The 14,211-nt window shown below is 38.6% G+C and overlaps 1 protein-coding gene across 2 annotated transcripts in view; it reads right to left on the bottom strand.

Moving 5' to 3' along the window:
- The window catches only part of FNIP1 (folliculin interacting protein 1), a 113,130-nt gene extending 102,991 nt beyond the window's left edge, over positions 1-10,139 (bottom strand). For both annotated transcript variants that reach the window (XM_079144114.1, XM_079144113.1), the window contains exon 1: positions 9,945-10,139. In XM_079144114.1, the coding sequence (XP_079000240.1) occupies positions 9,945-10,036 (92 nt within the window). In that variant the 5' untranslated portion in view covers positions 10,037-10,139. The remainder of the gene's footprint in view (positions 1-9,944) is intronic.
- Between the last annotated feature and the right edge of the window lie 4,072 nt (positions 10,140-14,211).

Here is a 14,211-nt window from a genome sequence, read left to right on the forward strand (position 1 = left end):
TGGGTATGAACTAATCATTAAATATTAAACACTTCATTTTTAGACAATTTTTTTAGAGATTCATACCCAAATATTTATAAGTGAAAACACAGAAAGTTTATAATTTGCTTAAAACACTTCAACAACAACAAAATGAACCCATAAATAGTATTCATAAATAGTGTTTTGAATAAAGTAGGGAAAAGAATTAAAAATTTTTTTAAATGTTGATATTTGTGAAATCTAGTTAATGGTAAATGTTATTTTATATTCCCTTTACTTCTCTCTTTGAATCTTTTTATAATAAAAAGCATTCAAGATTTTCAGGAAATCAACATTAAAGTGCACTGATTCAAATCCCACTAAAATGACAGAAAATTATATATATCTACATATCTTTTAAAAATTATGAGAATAGAATATAGAATTTCAATAAATATTTCAAAGATGAAAACTAGCAACCAAGTTTTCAAAAAACAGAAGTAACTTAACAAACTAAATGTCAATATATGGGAGTATCAATGCAGAACCAAAAGATTCCTCCCCTAAGAACACCTGGGAAGCAAAGGCCTTGGAACGTGGAGGAGAGGCGTAAAACTATGTAGTTAAACTAGAATTTAATCCTTAAAAGGGATTTGAGGAAGCTACCCAGGATTACTGAGAAGTGTCTTTCCACCTAATGAGATAATCTGGCAATTTCCTAGTCTTCTATCTTTGGTTCAATAAAAATATCTCAAAATGATATGTGACCACTTGATGCAGAGTCTGGATTTCTCTATAATAAATGCTAAGAGCAGGAGTTGTAGACTTCACTAGTGGAAAGAATGAAGCAAATAAGTAAATAGTCCTGGTGTGGGATCATTTTTGTATACGAGTTCAGTCTTGATAAAAGTGTCAGCACATTAACTGGACTCCTAAATAATTTAATTATTGTTGTTGTTGATGGATCATTTTCTTTATTATTCATTTATTTATATACAGTGCTGAGGACTTAACCTAGTGCCTCACACATGCTAGGCAAATGCTCTACCACTGAGCCACAACCCCAGCCCCCTATAGTATTTTCTGACAGAATCTGCCAACTGCTTCTGAGCAATAATATTGTCATTATTTGTTATCTGCCTTCGGATACATCTGCTAAACCAAACAAGGAGAGGCTGGATGATTAAACAAAACAAGAGATTGTTGGTTATACTGGAGACTTAATTTGGGAACCCAAAACCTTAACAAGTAATCTCTTGATCACTGAACTACACATTTTCCCTGAGAAGTATGTACTTTTTCCAACAAAATTTTGTTGGGAGTTATGTTATTGTGGAACAAATGAGATGAATAGGTGGAGATGTTAATTAAAAAAAAAATTTTTTTGTAGTTATAGACTGACAGCATTCCTTTACTTTATTTTTATGTAGTGCTGAGGATCGAACCCGGGCATGTGAGGCAAGCGCTCTACCACTGAGCCACAACCCCAGTCCCTGAAGATCTTATTTAATGCCATGCTGTACTAGAATCTAAAGACTTGAAGCAGATTTAAATTACAATTCTTGCTGTAACTTTTAAAAAATACTGTGAATTTATCAAACTGCACATGAATCAAGTTTTTTAAAAATTTGTTTTTTAGTTACTGGGGATTAAACCCAGGGTGCTCTGCCACTGCAACATACCTTCAGTCCTTTTTATTTTTTGAGACGGGTCTCACTATGTTGTTGAGGTTGACCTCAAATTTGCAATCCTCCTGCCCCAGTCTCCTGAGAAGCTGGTATTACATGTGTGCACCGTACCCAGCTCAGGTTTTAATACAATTTGTAATGGTTGGATGAGGCTGCCCATTGTAGCACTTCTTTCTTTGGATTCTCTGGCAGTGCAAAATCTCTACATTACAAACTGAAAAAAAGTAAATGCATAGCTGGGCACAGTGGTGCAGACCTGTAATTCTACGGCTTAGGAAGCTGAAGCAGTAGGATCATGAGTTCAAAGCGAGGTAGTAAGCAATTCATCAGTGAGACCCTGACTCTAAATAAAATACAAAATAGGGCTGAGGGTGTGGCTCCATGGTTGAGTGCTCCTAAATTCAATCCCCAGTACCAAAAAAAAAAAAAAAAAAAAAAAGTAAATGCATGGGCGAAGTCCATATACTGTGAGGTTTGCCTTCTCTGTTTTCTTTACACAAAACAGATGTGTATTCTCTCTGGAAAATGTCCAAAACCAGAACCAAGCTTATTAAAGATTTATGAGAAAAAGGTAGAGACACAGTTTTGAAAACAGGAGAATACGCACAAGAATGAGCTCATAATGGAACCACCATTTGACTCAGCCACCCCACTCCCTGGCCTATACCCAACGAACTTAAAATCAGCATACTACAGTGATGCAGTCACATCAATATTTAATTTATAGCAGCTCAATTCACAATAGCTAGACTGTGGAACTAAACCTAGATACCCTTCAATAAATGGATAAAGAAACTGTGGTATATATACACAATGGAATATTATTCAGCCATAAAGAATAAAATTATGACATTTGCAGGTGAACAGATGGAGTTGGAGAATATCATGGTAAGTGAAATAAGCCAATCCCAAAAAACCAAAGGCTGAACGTTTTCTCCGATAAGTGGATGATGATACATAACGGGGGGTGGGGGGAGTAAGGAAGAATGAAGGATGGATTGTGTACAGGGAAATGAGGGGTGGGGAGGGGGCAGGGAGAAGGAGAGATAACAGAATGAGACAAACATCATTATCCCATGTCATGTATGATTACACAAACAGTGTGACTTTACTTCATGAACAACCAGAGAAATGATAGATGTACCCCATTTGTGTACAATGAATCAAAAAATAATCAATAAAAAAGAATGAGCATGTAGAAACTATAAATATGATAGCTGAAATAAATAAACACACATAAAAATTCACTGAAAATATACTGCTGGCTGAAATTTCCACAAATAGACCAGAAAGCTAAGATTAAAAGTGGGAGAGAGAATAAAAGAAAAAACAAGAAGCTTGAAGGATGATAGTGGAATGAATCTGACATAACTTCCCTATGTACATATATGACTATACCACAGTGAATCTCCACATCATATACAACCACAAAACTGGGATCTTAATTAGAATAATATATACTCCGTGTTTGTACACACATGTCAAAATATACTTTACTGTCATGTATAACTAAAAAGAACAAATTTTTAAAAAAAACTTGATATAGGAGGCTATCCCTGAAGGATCTTACTAATAAAAGTTCCAGAAAGAAGATGAAATTAAAGAAATCATATAAGAATTTCCGAGAACTAAGGTATCTTCAGCTTGAAAAACCCAGCAAGTATCAGCAAATTAAAAACCAAAAAACTCCAACAACAAAAAATGCACATCACTCTGAAATTCTAATTGAAGATAAAAAGAAAACTGAAAATTCCAAAAAGCTTCATAAGTTAGAGTTTTATCTTTGCACTTCTCCAACATAATCCTGAAAGCCAGAAGACAACAGAACAATTTCTTCAAATTTCTGAGTTAAAACGATTCTTAACCTAGAATTCTGTAACTACCAGACTGTCAACCATGCATAAAAATAGAATAAAGACACTTTTAGACTTGCAAAATCGGTTTTAAGAACAGCGGAGGTTTCCAGATGCTGTGGATTTCTTTTCATTTTGAACATTCTGGGTTCTTGGATCTTATAAGATTGTTAAGTGGACCTTATGGGGAACTGGAGTAACACCTTAATCTAGCTTTTTATATAATATAATAAGAATTAGCATAAAAACCATATTTTAGAAGTTCCATCAACAGTCTATTTGATTCACCTCATTAATTTCATAATCTGCATTTTCTTGTTAAGGATATCTTTAAAAAATTATATAACAGAGCACAACAGGGTAAAGAACAGGTTAAAAAGTCTCAAAGAACCTAACAGCTGCATCCCCCAAATGCAACCATAACTGTACAAACTGAAATGGCTCATTATCCACATGTTCTTTTTTTTAGAATTCATATTTATATATATACTTTTTAGTTGTAGATGGACACAATACCTTTATTTATTTTTTTACTGTGGTGCCAGGATCAAACCCAGTGCTTCACATGTGCAAGGCAAATGCTCTACCACTGAGACAAAAACCCCAGGTCATTCCACATGTTCTTGACACCAATTCTGCCACTCTAACCACTAGGATTACATTAGAGAGAAGCAGTACATGAAAGCAGACAACCACATTTGGAGAGACATGGAATAAAATGCTATTATGTCCAGGGAAACTCAATATTGGGCAATGTATACTCAAGGAAGTAGGTCCCTAGGGTTCTGGCTGTATCCCTAAAAAGGTGGTTAAAATACTGTTCCAGTTCCCTATAAGGTCCTCTTAATCATAAAAGAACTCAGTATGTTCAAAGGAAAAGAGATTCCACAGCACCTGGCAAACTCCTGTGTTCTTAAAAACTGTCATTTCCAAGGAAAGTCCATTATTTATTCATTCTTTTCAGCAAATAATCATATGTCAGGGAAGATAACTACTCATGTGTGCACAAATGTGCATACCCACTAATTGATGTTATGAGGGGTACAAATGAAGGATACAACCTAGTCTGGAAAATCAGGCCCTCCTTGCAATCTTAAAAAAAGAAAAATTAAGGTAATGAAATTATCCTTTACATTGGCAAACAGTGTTTTAAAAAACCCTGCTTAAATCACTCATTAAATGAATAGCTTTAGGAAAATAACCCAAACAGGTCTGTTAAACCAACTTCTTCAATTCAGTAAACTTTTTATTTCTCCATCTTTCAAATATTTAGTAACTGTCTTCTTTGAGCCAGGTACCAAAACTACAACACTGAACAAGTTAGATGGAGGCCTGCCCTTATGGAACTTAAAGAATATAAATACATAAAAATGCAGTAGCACACCCCTGTAATCTCAGCCACCTGGAAAGTTAAGGCAGGAATTGAAAGTTCCAGGTCAATCTGTGCAACTTAGTGCAATTCTGTCTCAAAAGAAAATAAAAGGGTCAGGGATATAGCTTAGTGGTAAAGCACTTGCCTAGCATGTGAGGCAATGGGTTCAGTCCCCAGTATGGAGAAATAGCTGCAACAGCCTGGGGGTGTGGTTTAGTGGTACAGTGCTTGCCTAGCGTATGTGAGGGCCTGGGTTCTATTCCCACTGCCACACACACCAAAAACAAAACAAAAACTGCCACAGCAGGGAAATATGGGTTCTTCTGGAGTTTGTTTTTTAAAGACAGATTGTAGCCACAGTATTTCAAATAACACATAAATACACAGTCCAGATTACTTTCAAGAAACAGGGGCTGCGTTTGTGGCTCAGTGGTAGCGCACTTGCATAGTATGGGTGAGGCACTGGGTTTGATTCTCAGCACCATATATAAATAAATGAATAAAATAAAGACCCATCAACATCTTTAAAAAAAATTAAAAAAAAAAAATGAATCATCCAAATCAAACTCCACATCTGAAAGAAGGAGCCAGAACAAGGAGAAACTGGAGGATGAGGGAGGGTAGGGATTCTAACATTTGAGGGTCCACCATCCCATTTAATCTGCAAAACAACTCTGACAGTAGATGCAATAAACACTAGGACTCTCTTTCCAGTATTTACCACCCTACTTCAACCACCATTTTGTGCTACTAACTTGGGTATACTACCACAATCAGAGTAACTCCATCGCCCTCACCTAGACCTAAACCAATCAGTGATCATGAGTAAATTCAGTGCTGATACAAGCAACAAAGAAATCAGGACTTTTGCTGGAAATCCTGGAGCACTCTGTCTCCTGAATGACATGATTTGAGACAAAGGAGATCTAGATAGATGTACTACTTGTAGAATTTCAAAATAAGAGAACAGAGTCTGAGGACTCGGTGATTAAATGCCAGAACTCAGTTTTAAAATCAAGCAGTCTGATTTTAGAACCAAAAGACACAAACACCCCCTGACCCTGCACCACACACTTCACCTTTAATGACTACATGATAATGCTTCCCTATGTTATATACAAATACTGCTAGGTCAGGAATCTGAACTCAGGTCCAACACATCAGGTACAACTCTACAGGATGACATGTCAAGCCGAGGAGTTTGGACTTTGTTAAGAATTTGCTTTTTTTTTTTTTTTTTCCCCCCAAGTATGAAGTGTTTGATAAAGACCAATTAAAAGGTTGCTACAACAGAAAAAGAATACCTCCTACAGTCAGGCAGTGGTACATGCCTGTAATCCCAGTTACTTGGGAGACTGAGGTAGGAGGATGGCCAGTCTTAGCAATTGAGCATGGAGTCACTGTCTCAAAAAAAAAATTGTAAAAAGGGCTGGGGATGTAGCTTAGTGGTAGAGTACACCCATGGCATTCAATCCTTCAGAACCATGCATGCATGCACACACACACACACACACAAACATAAAAATTCTCTCCTACAGACACTAAAACATGTTTCTAAAGAATACAACAAAAACAGGAATTTTTTTTGGGCAAAACATGAATTATGTCCTGTAAAAATTTCACTTTAAACCTTCTACACCAAATTAAAAAAAAAAATTAAGCAATCCTTTTTATACAAACTGCAGTTATTAGGTTTACACATAATTCTTACTTGTACTGGAAAGCAGTCTAATGGAGAAAACATATCTTCTAGAGAGCACCTTCTTTGCCAAACTATTTAAATGGCATAAATAAATTACTGTTTCAATTCTCTAAGTAACTGAAAAAACAGCCTTCCTATATCTTTCAAGCTTAGGTAAGAAAAGCCCATAGAAATCTGTGAGGCAAGAGTTCTAAGAGTAAAGACTAAAAGGAAAGTGGTGGTCCTTGGCCATCTTTTCCAATGGAATAACCATGAAAGAATATATTTGAAGGTCCCTGTGGCATCTTTATCAAAACTATCTCCTATCCTAGAATCCTACTTAAGGACTTATCACCAATGGACCCCATATACTGGTTACTGCAGGAAATGCCTCTTAAGAGTTAAAGTTAGTTGCCAATATCTAACTGCACTCTTGCCTGATTTAACAACTTAAGTTGACTAGAACAAAATAAACAAAATGAATTTTAGAAAGAAAACCATGGTAACCTGGAATAAAAAGTAAATTTTAGTCTATTCAAACCTGCCTGGGTTAGCATGTAATTCCAGATGCTCAGGAGGCTGAGGCAAGAGGATTGCAAGTTCAAAGCCAGCCCCAGCAACTTAGCAAGGCATTAAGCAACATGGTGAGACCCTGTCTCAAAATAAAAAAGGGCTGTGGCAATGGTTAAGTGCCCCTGGGTTCAATTTCTGATACAAAAAACAAAACAAAACAAAAAACATGGGTTACTTTAAAGATGCTGAACACAACCTTAGGCAAATGTAAATTAAAGCCACAAGAAAATACCACTATCGCCCCTCAAATGGCTGTAATCAAAAGATTTAAAAATGGTTAAAATAGTAAATGTTATATGACATGTTTCTTACCACAATAAAACATTTATTTAATTTTTTAAAAAGACTAATAAAGTACTGGAGAGACTATGGAGCAGCTGTAAATTTCATACACTGTTACTGAGAATATAAAATAAAACTATTGTGGAATGAGTTTGATAATTTTTAAAAAAATTATACAAACAGCATTTGATACTGCAATCCTATTTCTAGATATCTGCCCAAAAGAAATGAGAAATATATTTCCAAATAAAGACTTGTACACAAATATTCACAGTAGATGGATAATAATAAACCAAATTTGAAAACAAATGTGCTCCAACTAATGAATGGATAAACAATTTTGGATATATTCAGACAATTTTGGATATATTCATACAATTGAATACAGTGGAATACCATTCAGCAATAAGAAGGGTGGGTGGACCCACTAATAAAGGCAATGTGGAGAAACCTCAAAATCATCATTTCTGGGGAAAATAAATCAGACAATTAACAGTAGATTACATTCACATACAATTCTAGAAAACACAAAACTAATAACAAAGCAGATTAGTTTTTAAGTTGGGTTAATAAGGATTAATGGTTGACTGCAAAGGAGCATGAAGGAACATTCTGAGTCACAGAAGTGTGCTAAAATTTACTGGGGTAGCAGGTACGTACATATGTGTACATACAATAAAACTCTCAGAATTGTTCTCATAAAATGTATGTATGTTCTATTGTATACAAACTATAGCTCATTGAAATAAAAAAAAGACCTGGTTGATTAGATCTAGAAGTCACTAAAGGTGTCATGTTAACCAGTGTTCTCATTTTTTTCCACATTTCAATAGCAATTGTTTCTATGAGGTACTACAATTACTGGGCTTCCACAGAAAAAGGTTTATATAGTTATCTATACTGCTACTTGCCCTATCTCACAAGGTTGTTGTGAAACATCAGAGGAGAAAGTTCTTTGGCAACTGTAAAGTATTACACAACTACATAGCAGACTTTACATTTTAAAAAAATTAGACAAAAAAGTCTTCAAATCAGTGACTTGAAACCCTTGTAAACTTGGGTATCCAAAGTCAGTCTTTGCTCAGAAATAGTAAACAATTGCCTATTTAAATGTGAACTTTTAAGTATTCCTCTAGAACCTGCTTCCTCTTGTCTCCTGAGTTACTGGATATCTCAATGTAGTGTTATCTAGATTGACTTTCATTTTTCAAAGGAAAAGCTCTAAAGAAATGTTTAAGGTAAGTCAGGTGAGCATGCCAAGGCATTCACTCTTCAATGGAAAAGATCAAAACTTAGAAAACTGCCTTTAAGTAAGTACTTTGCAAGACGTTCACAATAGAAATTTTTCTTCCTCTAAAAGTCAGTTAAATTTCTTCCCATTTAATATTACAATTCTACATATATGCACTGAATGGTTCCTGACCGTGACCTGCATTTATGAAAGACAGTGAATAGGAATATTAAAATCTTTAAAACCAGTGTGGTACACAATCACTGCATACTTCTACCGTTGCAAAATTTGACAGATTCTCATTTTTTCCTACTACTACTGGATAACTGGGCTTTCTGCTATCCTACCAATTGAGTGATGGCTGACATTTGGCCTAGTTCTACTTGCAAGTTTCCACACTGCAGTAAGTATGAAGGCATTTTGGAAGACACACAATTATCTCCTTCAAATGTAGTTTCACAGCTAAAGTTTACTTTCAATCCAAATATGTACCAAATCCAACCATCATAAAAAGCTGTTCTACCAGCAACAGGTTCAGCAACCAAAACTTAACAAAGCCTGTAATATCACAAAATGTTTTGCTATCGTTTTCATTCTTAAAGACTCCTTTTCGGTAACAGTTGCAAGGGGTAAAATTATACTGCAATTCTAACATCAGACTTCACTTGACTTAGTCCTACTTCAGTCTCGTCAGTAGTAACTCTAACCTCTTAGGTCTCATATTTCTCCTTCGATAACATTAAAGTCGCTCAGTCCGGCAACCGCACAGTTCCAATTTTAGTTTCCAAGAAACCTGAAAGAACGGCACCTTGCCCGCTCGCGCCTCCAGCCCTTTCTACACTCCAAAGGTTGGCCAAACGTGCTACTCTCTCCACAACGCCAACCAAGCTGGAATGGAGCTGCCAGAGGGCGACTGGTCACGGGGAGGAGGGGAGAACTCCTCGGCCCGGAGGACCGCGGCTGAGGTCCAATCCAGCCCGCGCCCAACTTTCCTCGCGGCCAGGAAGGCGCGTGCACCCAAAAGCTTAGGCCGCGGTGCTGGGTCCGGAGGAGAGCCGCGCGTGGCTGCAGGCAAGACGTAAACAAACCAACCCCAGAAAGGGGGAAGGGGCAACGACTAGGAGTGCAGTGGGGAGGTAGGACCTCCAACCCTCCAGTACAAGTCCGCAGCTGACCCCACCCCACCGTGGACCAGGACCCCGACCCAGAGCAAAGCTGCCGCATCGGCCTGAACACCAAAGGCCCCAACACTCATGGAGCCCACAGGCCAACGCTCCGCGCCCCCCGCCCCGCAGCGCCCTACCTGAACGCGCAATCCGAGTCCCGGGCGTCGCGGCCGGGCGCGCCCAGCCCGTTCCTTTTGCTGAAAAGCTTCTGGAACAGCGTAGGGGCCATGCTAGCCACCGCCAGGCCGGGGTCGCTGGGCTGGGTGCTTGCTAGGCCCCCGCTTCTAGAGCCGCCCCGCCACCCCCATGGGCGCCTCAGTCATATGACAGAAATTAGTCACTTCAAACGGCCACGGCGCGCGGGGCGGGGCGCGAGGCGAGGCCGGCGTTCATTGGCTGGCAGTGAGCCGCATCACGTGGCGACGCACGAAGCGGGGGGGAGAACGAGGCGGGGGCGTGGGGCGGAGCCGGCTCCGATAGGCTAGCGGGTGGATCCCATCACGCGGCAGCTTAGGGGGCGGGGCGTGCGCGGTGGGGAGAGGACCGCAAGGTGGTTGGATTCCCGGGAGAAAGCGCCTCAGGTTCACGTCCTCGGTGAAGCTGTCAGCAACTGGAGCTATTGGGGACGCACAGGGTCGACGCCAGTGACTTCGGGACGAAGACGCACCCAAGACATAGGTGCTTAGGGAACCAAGGGCAACCGACCGTTCCCCGCCGCCGACCCTGGTTCTACATCACACCTTAATCCGGTAGCCTGTAGTGCAGAGAAGGCTCCGCGGCCAGGGCAAGCCCAGGACCCCGGGCTCTCCCATAGCCAGCCCGGCGGCCATGAGCCAGTACTGCCGTCCCAGTCATGGCTAACAGGAATGAAGTCCAAGGACTTAGGCAGCCGCTCTAGTTTCCTTTATAGAGTTTAGAATCCCTCCGGGAATTAGTTTCTGAGGAAAGCGAGCGATTGGAGGCTTAGGAGCTAGGCCAGTTTCAGTAGCAAGAAACAAAATCACAAGGAAAACGAACGGAGGCAAGAAGCTGTAGAAAGCATCTATGTATGAATATCTAACCCCTTACGTTAATTATTTAGAACTTTAGGAACTGAGAGTGTAGCTCAGGGATAGAGCACTTGCAATGCATGCATGAGGGCTAAGGTTGATCCCCAGCACCAAAAAAAAAAAAAAAAAAAAAAAGGTTTTCGGCAGTGCTGGGTTTGTGGCTCAGTGGGAGAGCACTTGCATAGCATGAAGTCTTTGGGCAACGTGAGGAAGAACAGAGATCAGAACTTCACAAAATTAAAAGTATATCTTAATGACTTAATGTCTCGGTGTCAGGAAAGGAGGAATTAAGGAATCGTAACCAAATTATGGGGGGGAAATTTCCCCCACCGAAAGAAAAAAAGAAAAGGAAGAAAACATGGTTCATAAATCATCTTACAGTCTTATTAAACCCGGAGAGGTAAAACATGTCAGGGTTCAAATCAAACTAGTCTTGCACATTATTAGCACCCCATCCATTCACCTACTCCCCACCTCCAGCACAGGAGTTTAATACAACGGGATGCAATGTCGATATCTGGAAATAACTGGTATGTGTTTGGAAGGTTAGATAAACATGCTTTTCTAAGAATTTCACTTAACTAGGCATATAAACCGAATTTTCTTTAAGTGGCTAACAACTCTGATTTGCCACTAAAATTTAAGCTATAAATAGCTCTAACATAAACAAGGTAATTGGCAAAATTAATATCTCGATGAGTTCCAATGTTAAGATTTTTAAAAAGCACTAATTATAGATGATTAAGAAGTAAATGTTTTCATTCCACGAACATTTAAGTTCTAGGCACTAGGGATCCAAAGTAAAACAAAAAAAGAGCTAATTTTCTAGGTGAGGACATGGTAAATAAGGTAATTTCAGATGGTGATTAGTGCTGTAAAATTAATAAGTACGTAGTGAAATAAGAGCATAGGGAAGCTGGGTGTGGTAGCACAAGCCTGTAATCCCAGTGGTTAGGGAGGCTGAGGCAGGAGGATCCCCTAGTTCAAAGCCAGCCCCAGCAACTTAGTGAGATCCTGTCTCAAAAAAATGTGGGCTGGGGATATAGCTCAGTTGGTATAGTGCTTACCTTGCAAGCACAAGGCCCTGGGTTCAATCCCCAGCACCGCAAAAAATAAAATAAAATTAAAATTAAAAAATGGAACACTCTGAGGACGTGACTCAGTGGGTAAGGACCCCTGGTAGTTCAATCCCCAGGGAGGCAGGAACAGAGGGAAGGTATTTCTGAGGTGGGGAGGTTAAAATCATTCAAAGGTCCTCTGTAGGTTATCTAAGCTTCAGAAGTTACAGGGTAATACAGCTTAAATAGCAGAACTACATTGCTTATACATATAAGCCCCTGGACTCTGATGTCAAACGCTGAAAAATTTTTCAATATGGTAAAATGAACTACTTTTTTTCACAAAACGTTTGAATATGGAATGAAATTTTTATAAACAAGAAATAAAGTCCACAAGTTTTTAAAAAACAAAAAATGTATACCCTATCAACGAAGCAATCATGGGGAAATTTTGTTTTTACTCTAGCACTTTACTCTAAATGAGTGCAAGTAGAAACAGGTTAAAGCTTTCTTATATAGGGGGAAAAAACAGTAAGGACTAATGGCTGTCCATTGGCTGGAACAGAAGAGTACTTCCAGGTCTCCTCAGAAGGAAGTCTGCAAATACAATAACCTTGTGTGCTTTCATCTTAGGAAAAAATTACTTCATGGGTAATTATAGATATTAATAGTAAGGGAAAGAACATCACTGCTTGCATAAGAGATAATTTAATATTCTCTAATCATGTAATAGCTTCATTTCTATAGTCTCAGTCTTGTACTTCAAAGGTACAGAGAAAAACCAATTTACTGAACATTCATCATCACAATTTCCCTATACTGCAGCATAATAAAATTGCAGAATTCACTGAAATGATACAAGTTTATAACAAAAAACCACACTTAATTTTAAATATTTTCAAGTTCAGTATCAATGTATATTATATCTTCTTCCCTTTTACTTAATATATCTCACAGAGAAGCTGAGGTGTCCTGAAGTTTAGGGAATCAGCCAGGAGAAAATGTGAGAAAGACCATAAATGTTGTCTACTCAATAATGCTGTGTTATATGAATGTGAAACAGTTGAGTCAGAAATAGACATAAGGCCTATACTCTCACTCAAGAACAGTAGATTCAGTCTATCCCAAATCCCAACAGCCTATGGTCTCTGCCACCTACTTCCAAGATCACCCTCCTGAAAATATAAAAGTTGGGTGACTGAGCCAACTTAGGGCCTAACTAACTTGCTGAGGCTGGCCTTGAATTTGCAATCCTCCTGCCTCAGCCTCCCAGGTTGCTGGGAGCATGCACCACTGCACCCAGCTGTCAAACAGAAGGACGTGATCCAATTTATGATTTTACTTTGGCTGTTCTGTGGTTAAAGGAATTTTAGCAGATTAAGAATGGAAGTAGAGAGACAAAATTGGCAGTTCCCTGCACTTTAAGGGAGAACTAATTGTGGCTAATGAGTTATTTTAAGAAATATCTTTATTTATTCATTCATTTTTTTAATGTGGTGCTGAGGATTGAACGCAGGGCCTCACACAGGTGGGGCAAGTGCCCTACCACTGAGCTACAGCCCCAGCCCAAATGAGTTATTTTGGAGACATAACTGGCCAAAATTCTAATTGGAATGAAAAACCAGTACAATTCCTATGTTTTTGCCTTATGCAGCTTAATCCATTTTCTGACTTTAAAAAAAGACCAGGGAAAATACAGGTTTAAAAAGGAAGATTGGGTATACTATGTATGGAAAAATTAAGTTTGAATTGTCTATTAGACATCTAATGTGTAGATTTCAAGTAGATTATAAGAGAAAAGCCAGGACTGGAAAGAGAAATTTTTAAGACATCGCTCATACATAGAATTTGAAACAATGCAATGCTTGAGTTTTCCTAGAGAGAATATATACATACAGAAAAAAGTCAAGGATTATGACTCAAAGAGGGCAATACTTATAGGTCTAGAAGGACCCAACACAAAAGAATGAGAGGGAGCTGCAGTAAGATTGAAAATAATAATAAATGACCCTGAAAGGACAAATGGGTTAACTGTGTTGAATGCTGCTGAAAATTTAAGTGTTCATTATATTTGTCAACATGGAAATCTTGACCATAGCAGTTTCAATGAAGTGATGTACACAAAAGCCTGAATAAAATGAGTTCAGCCATCTGGAGCTATAGCTCAGTGGTAGAATGCTTGCCTCACACGTGTGAAGCACTGGGTTCAATCCTCAGCACTACATAAAAATAAATAAATAAAGATACTGTGTCCATCTACACCTAAGTAAAAAATGTTTTTAAATGAATTCAAAACA

This window comes from Sciurus vulgaris, assembly GCF_902686455.1.
Source record: "Sciurus vulgaris genome assembly, chromosome: 6".
In the NCBI taxonomy this organism is placed as follows: domain Eukaryota; kingdom Metazoa; phylum Chordata; class Mammalia; order Rodentia; family Sciuridae; genus Sciurus; species Sciurus vulgaris.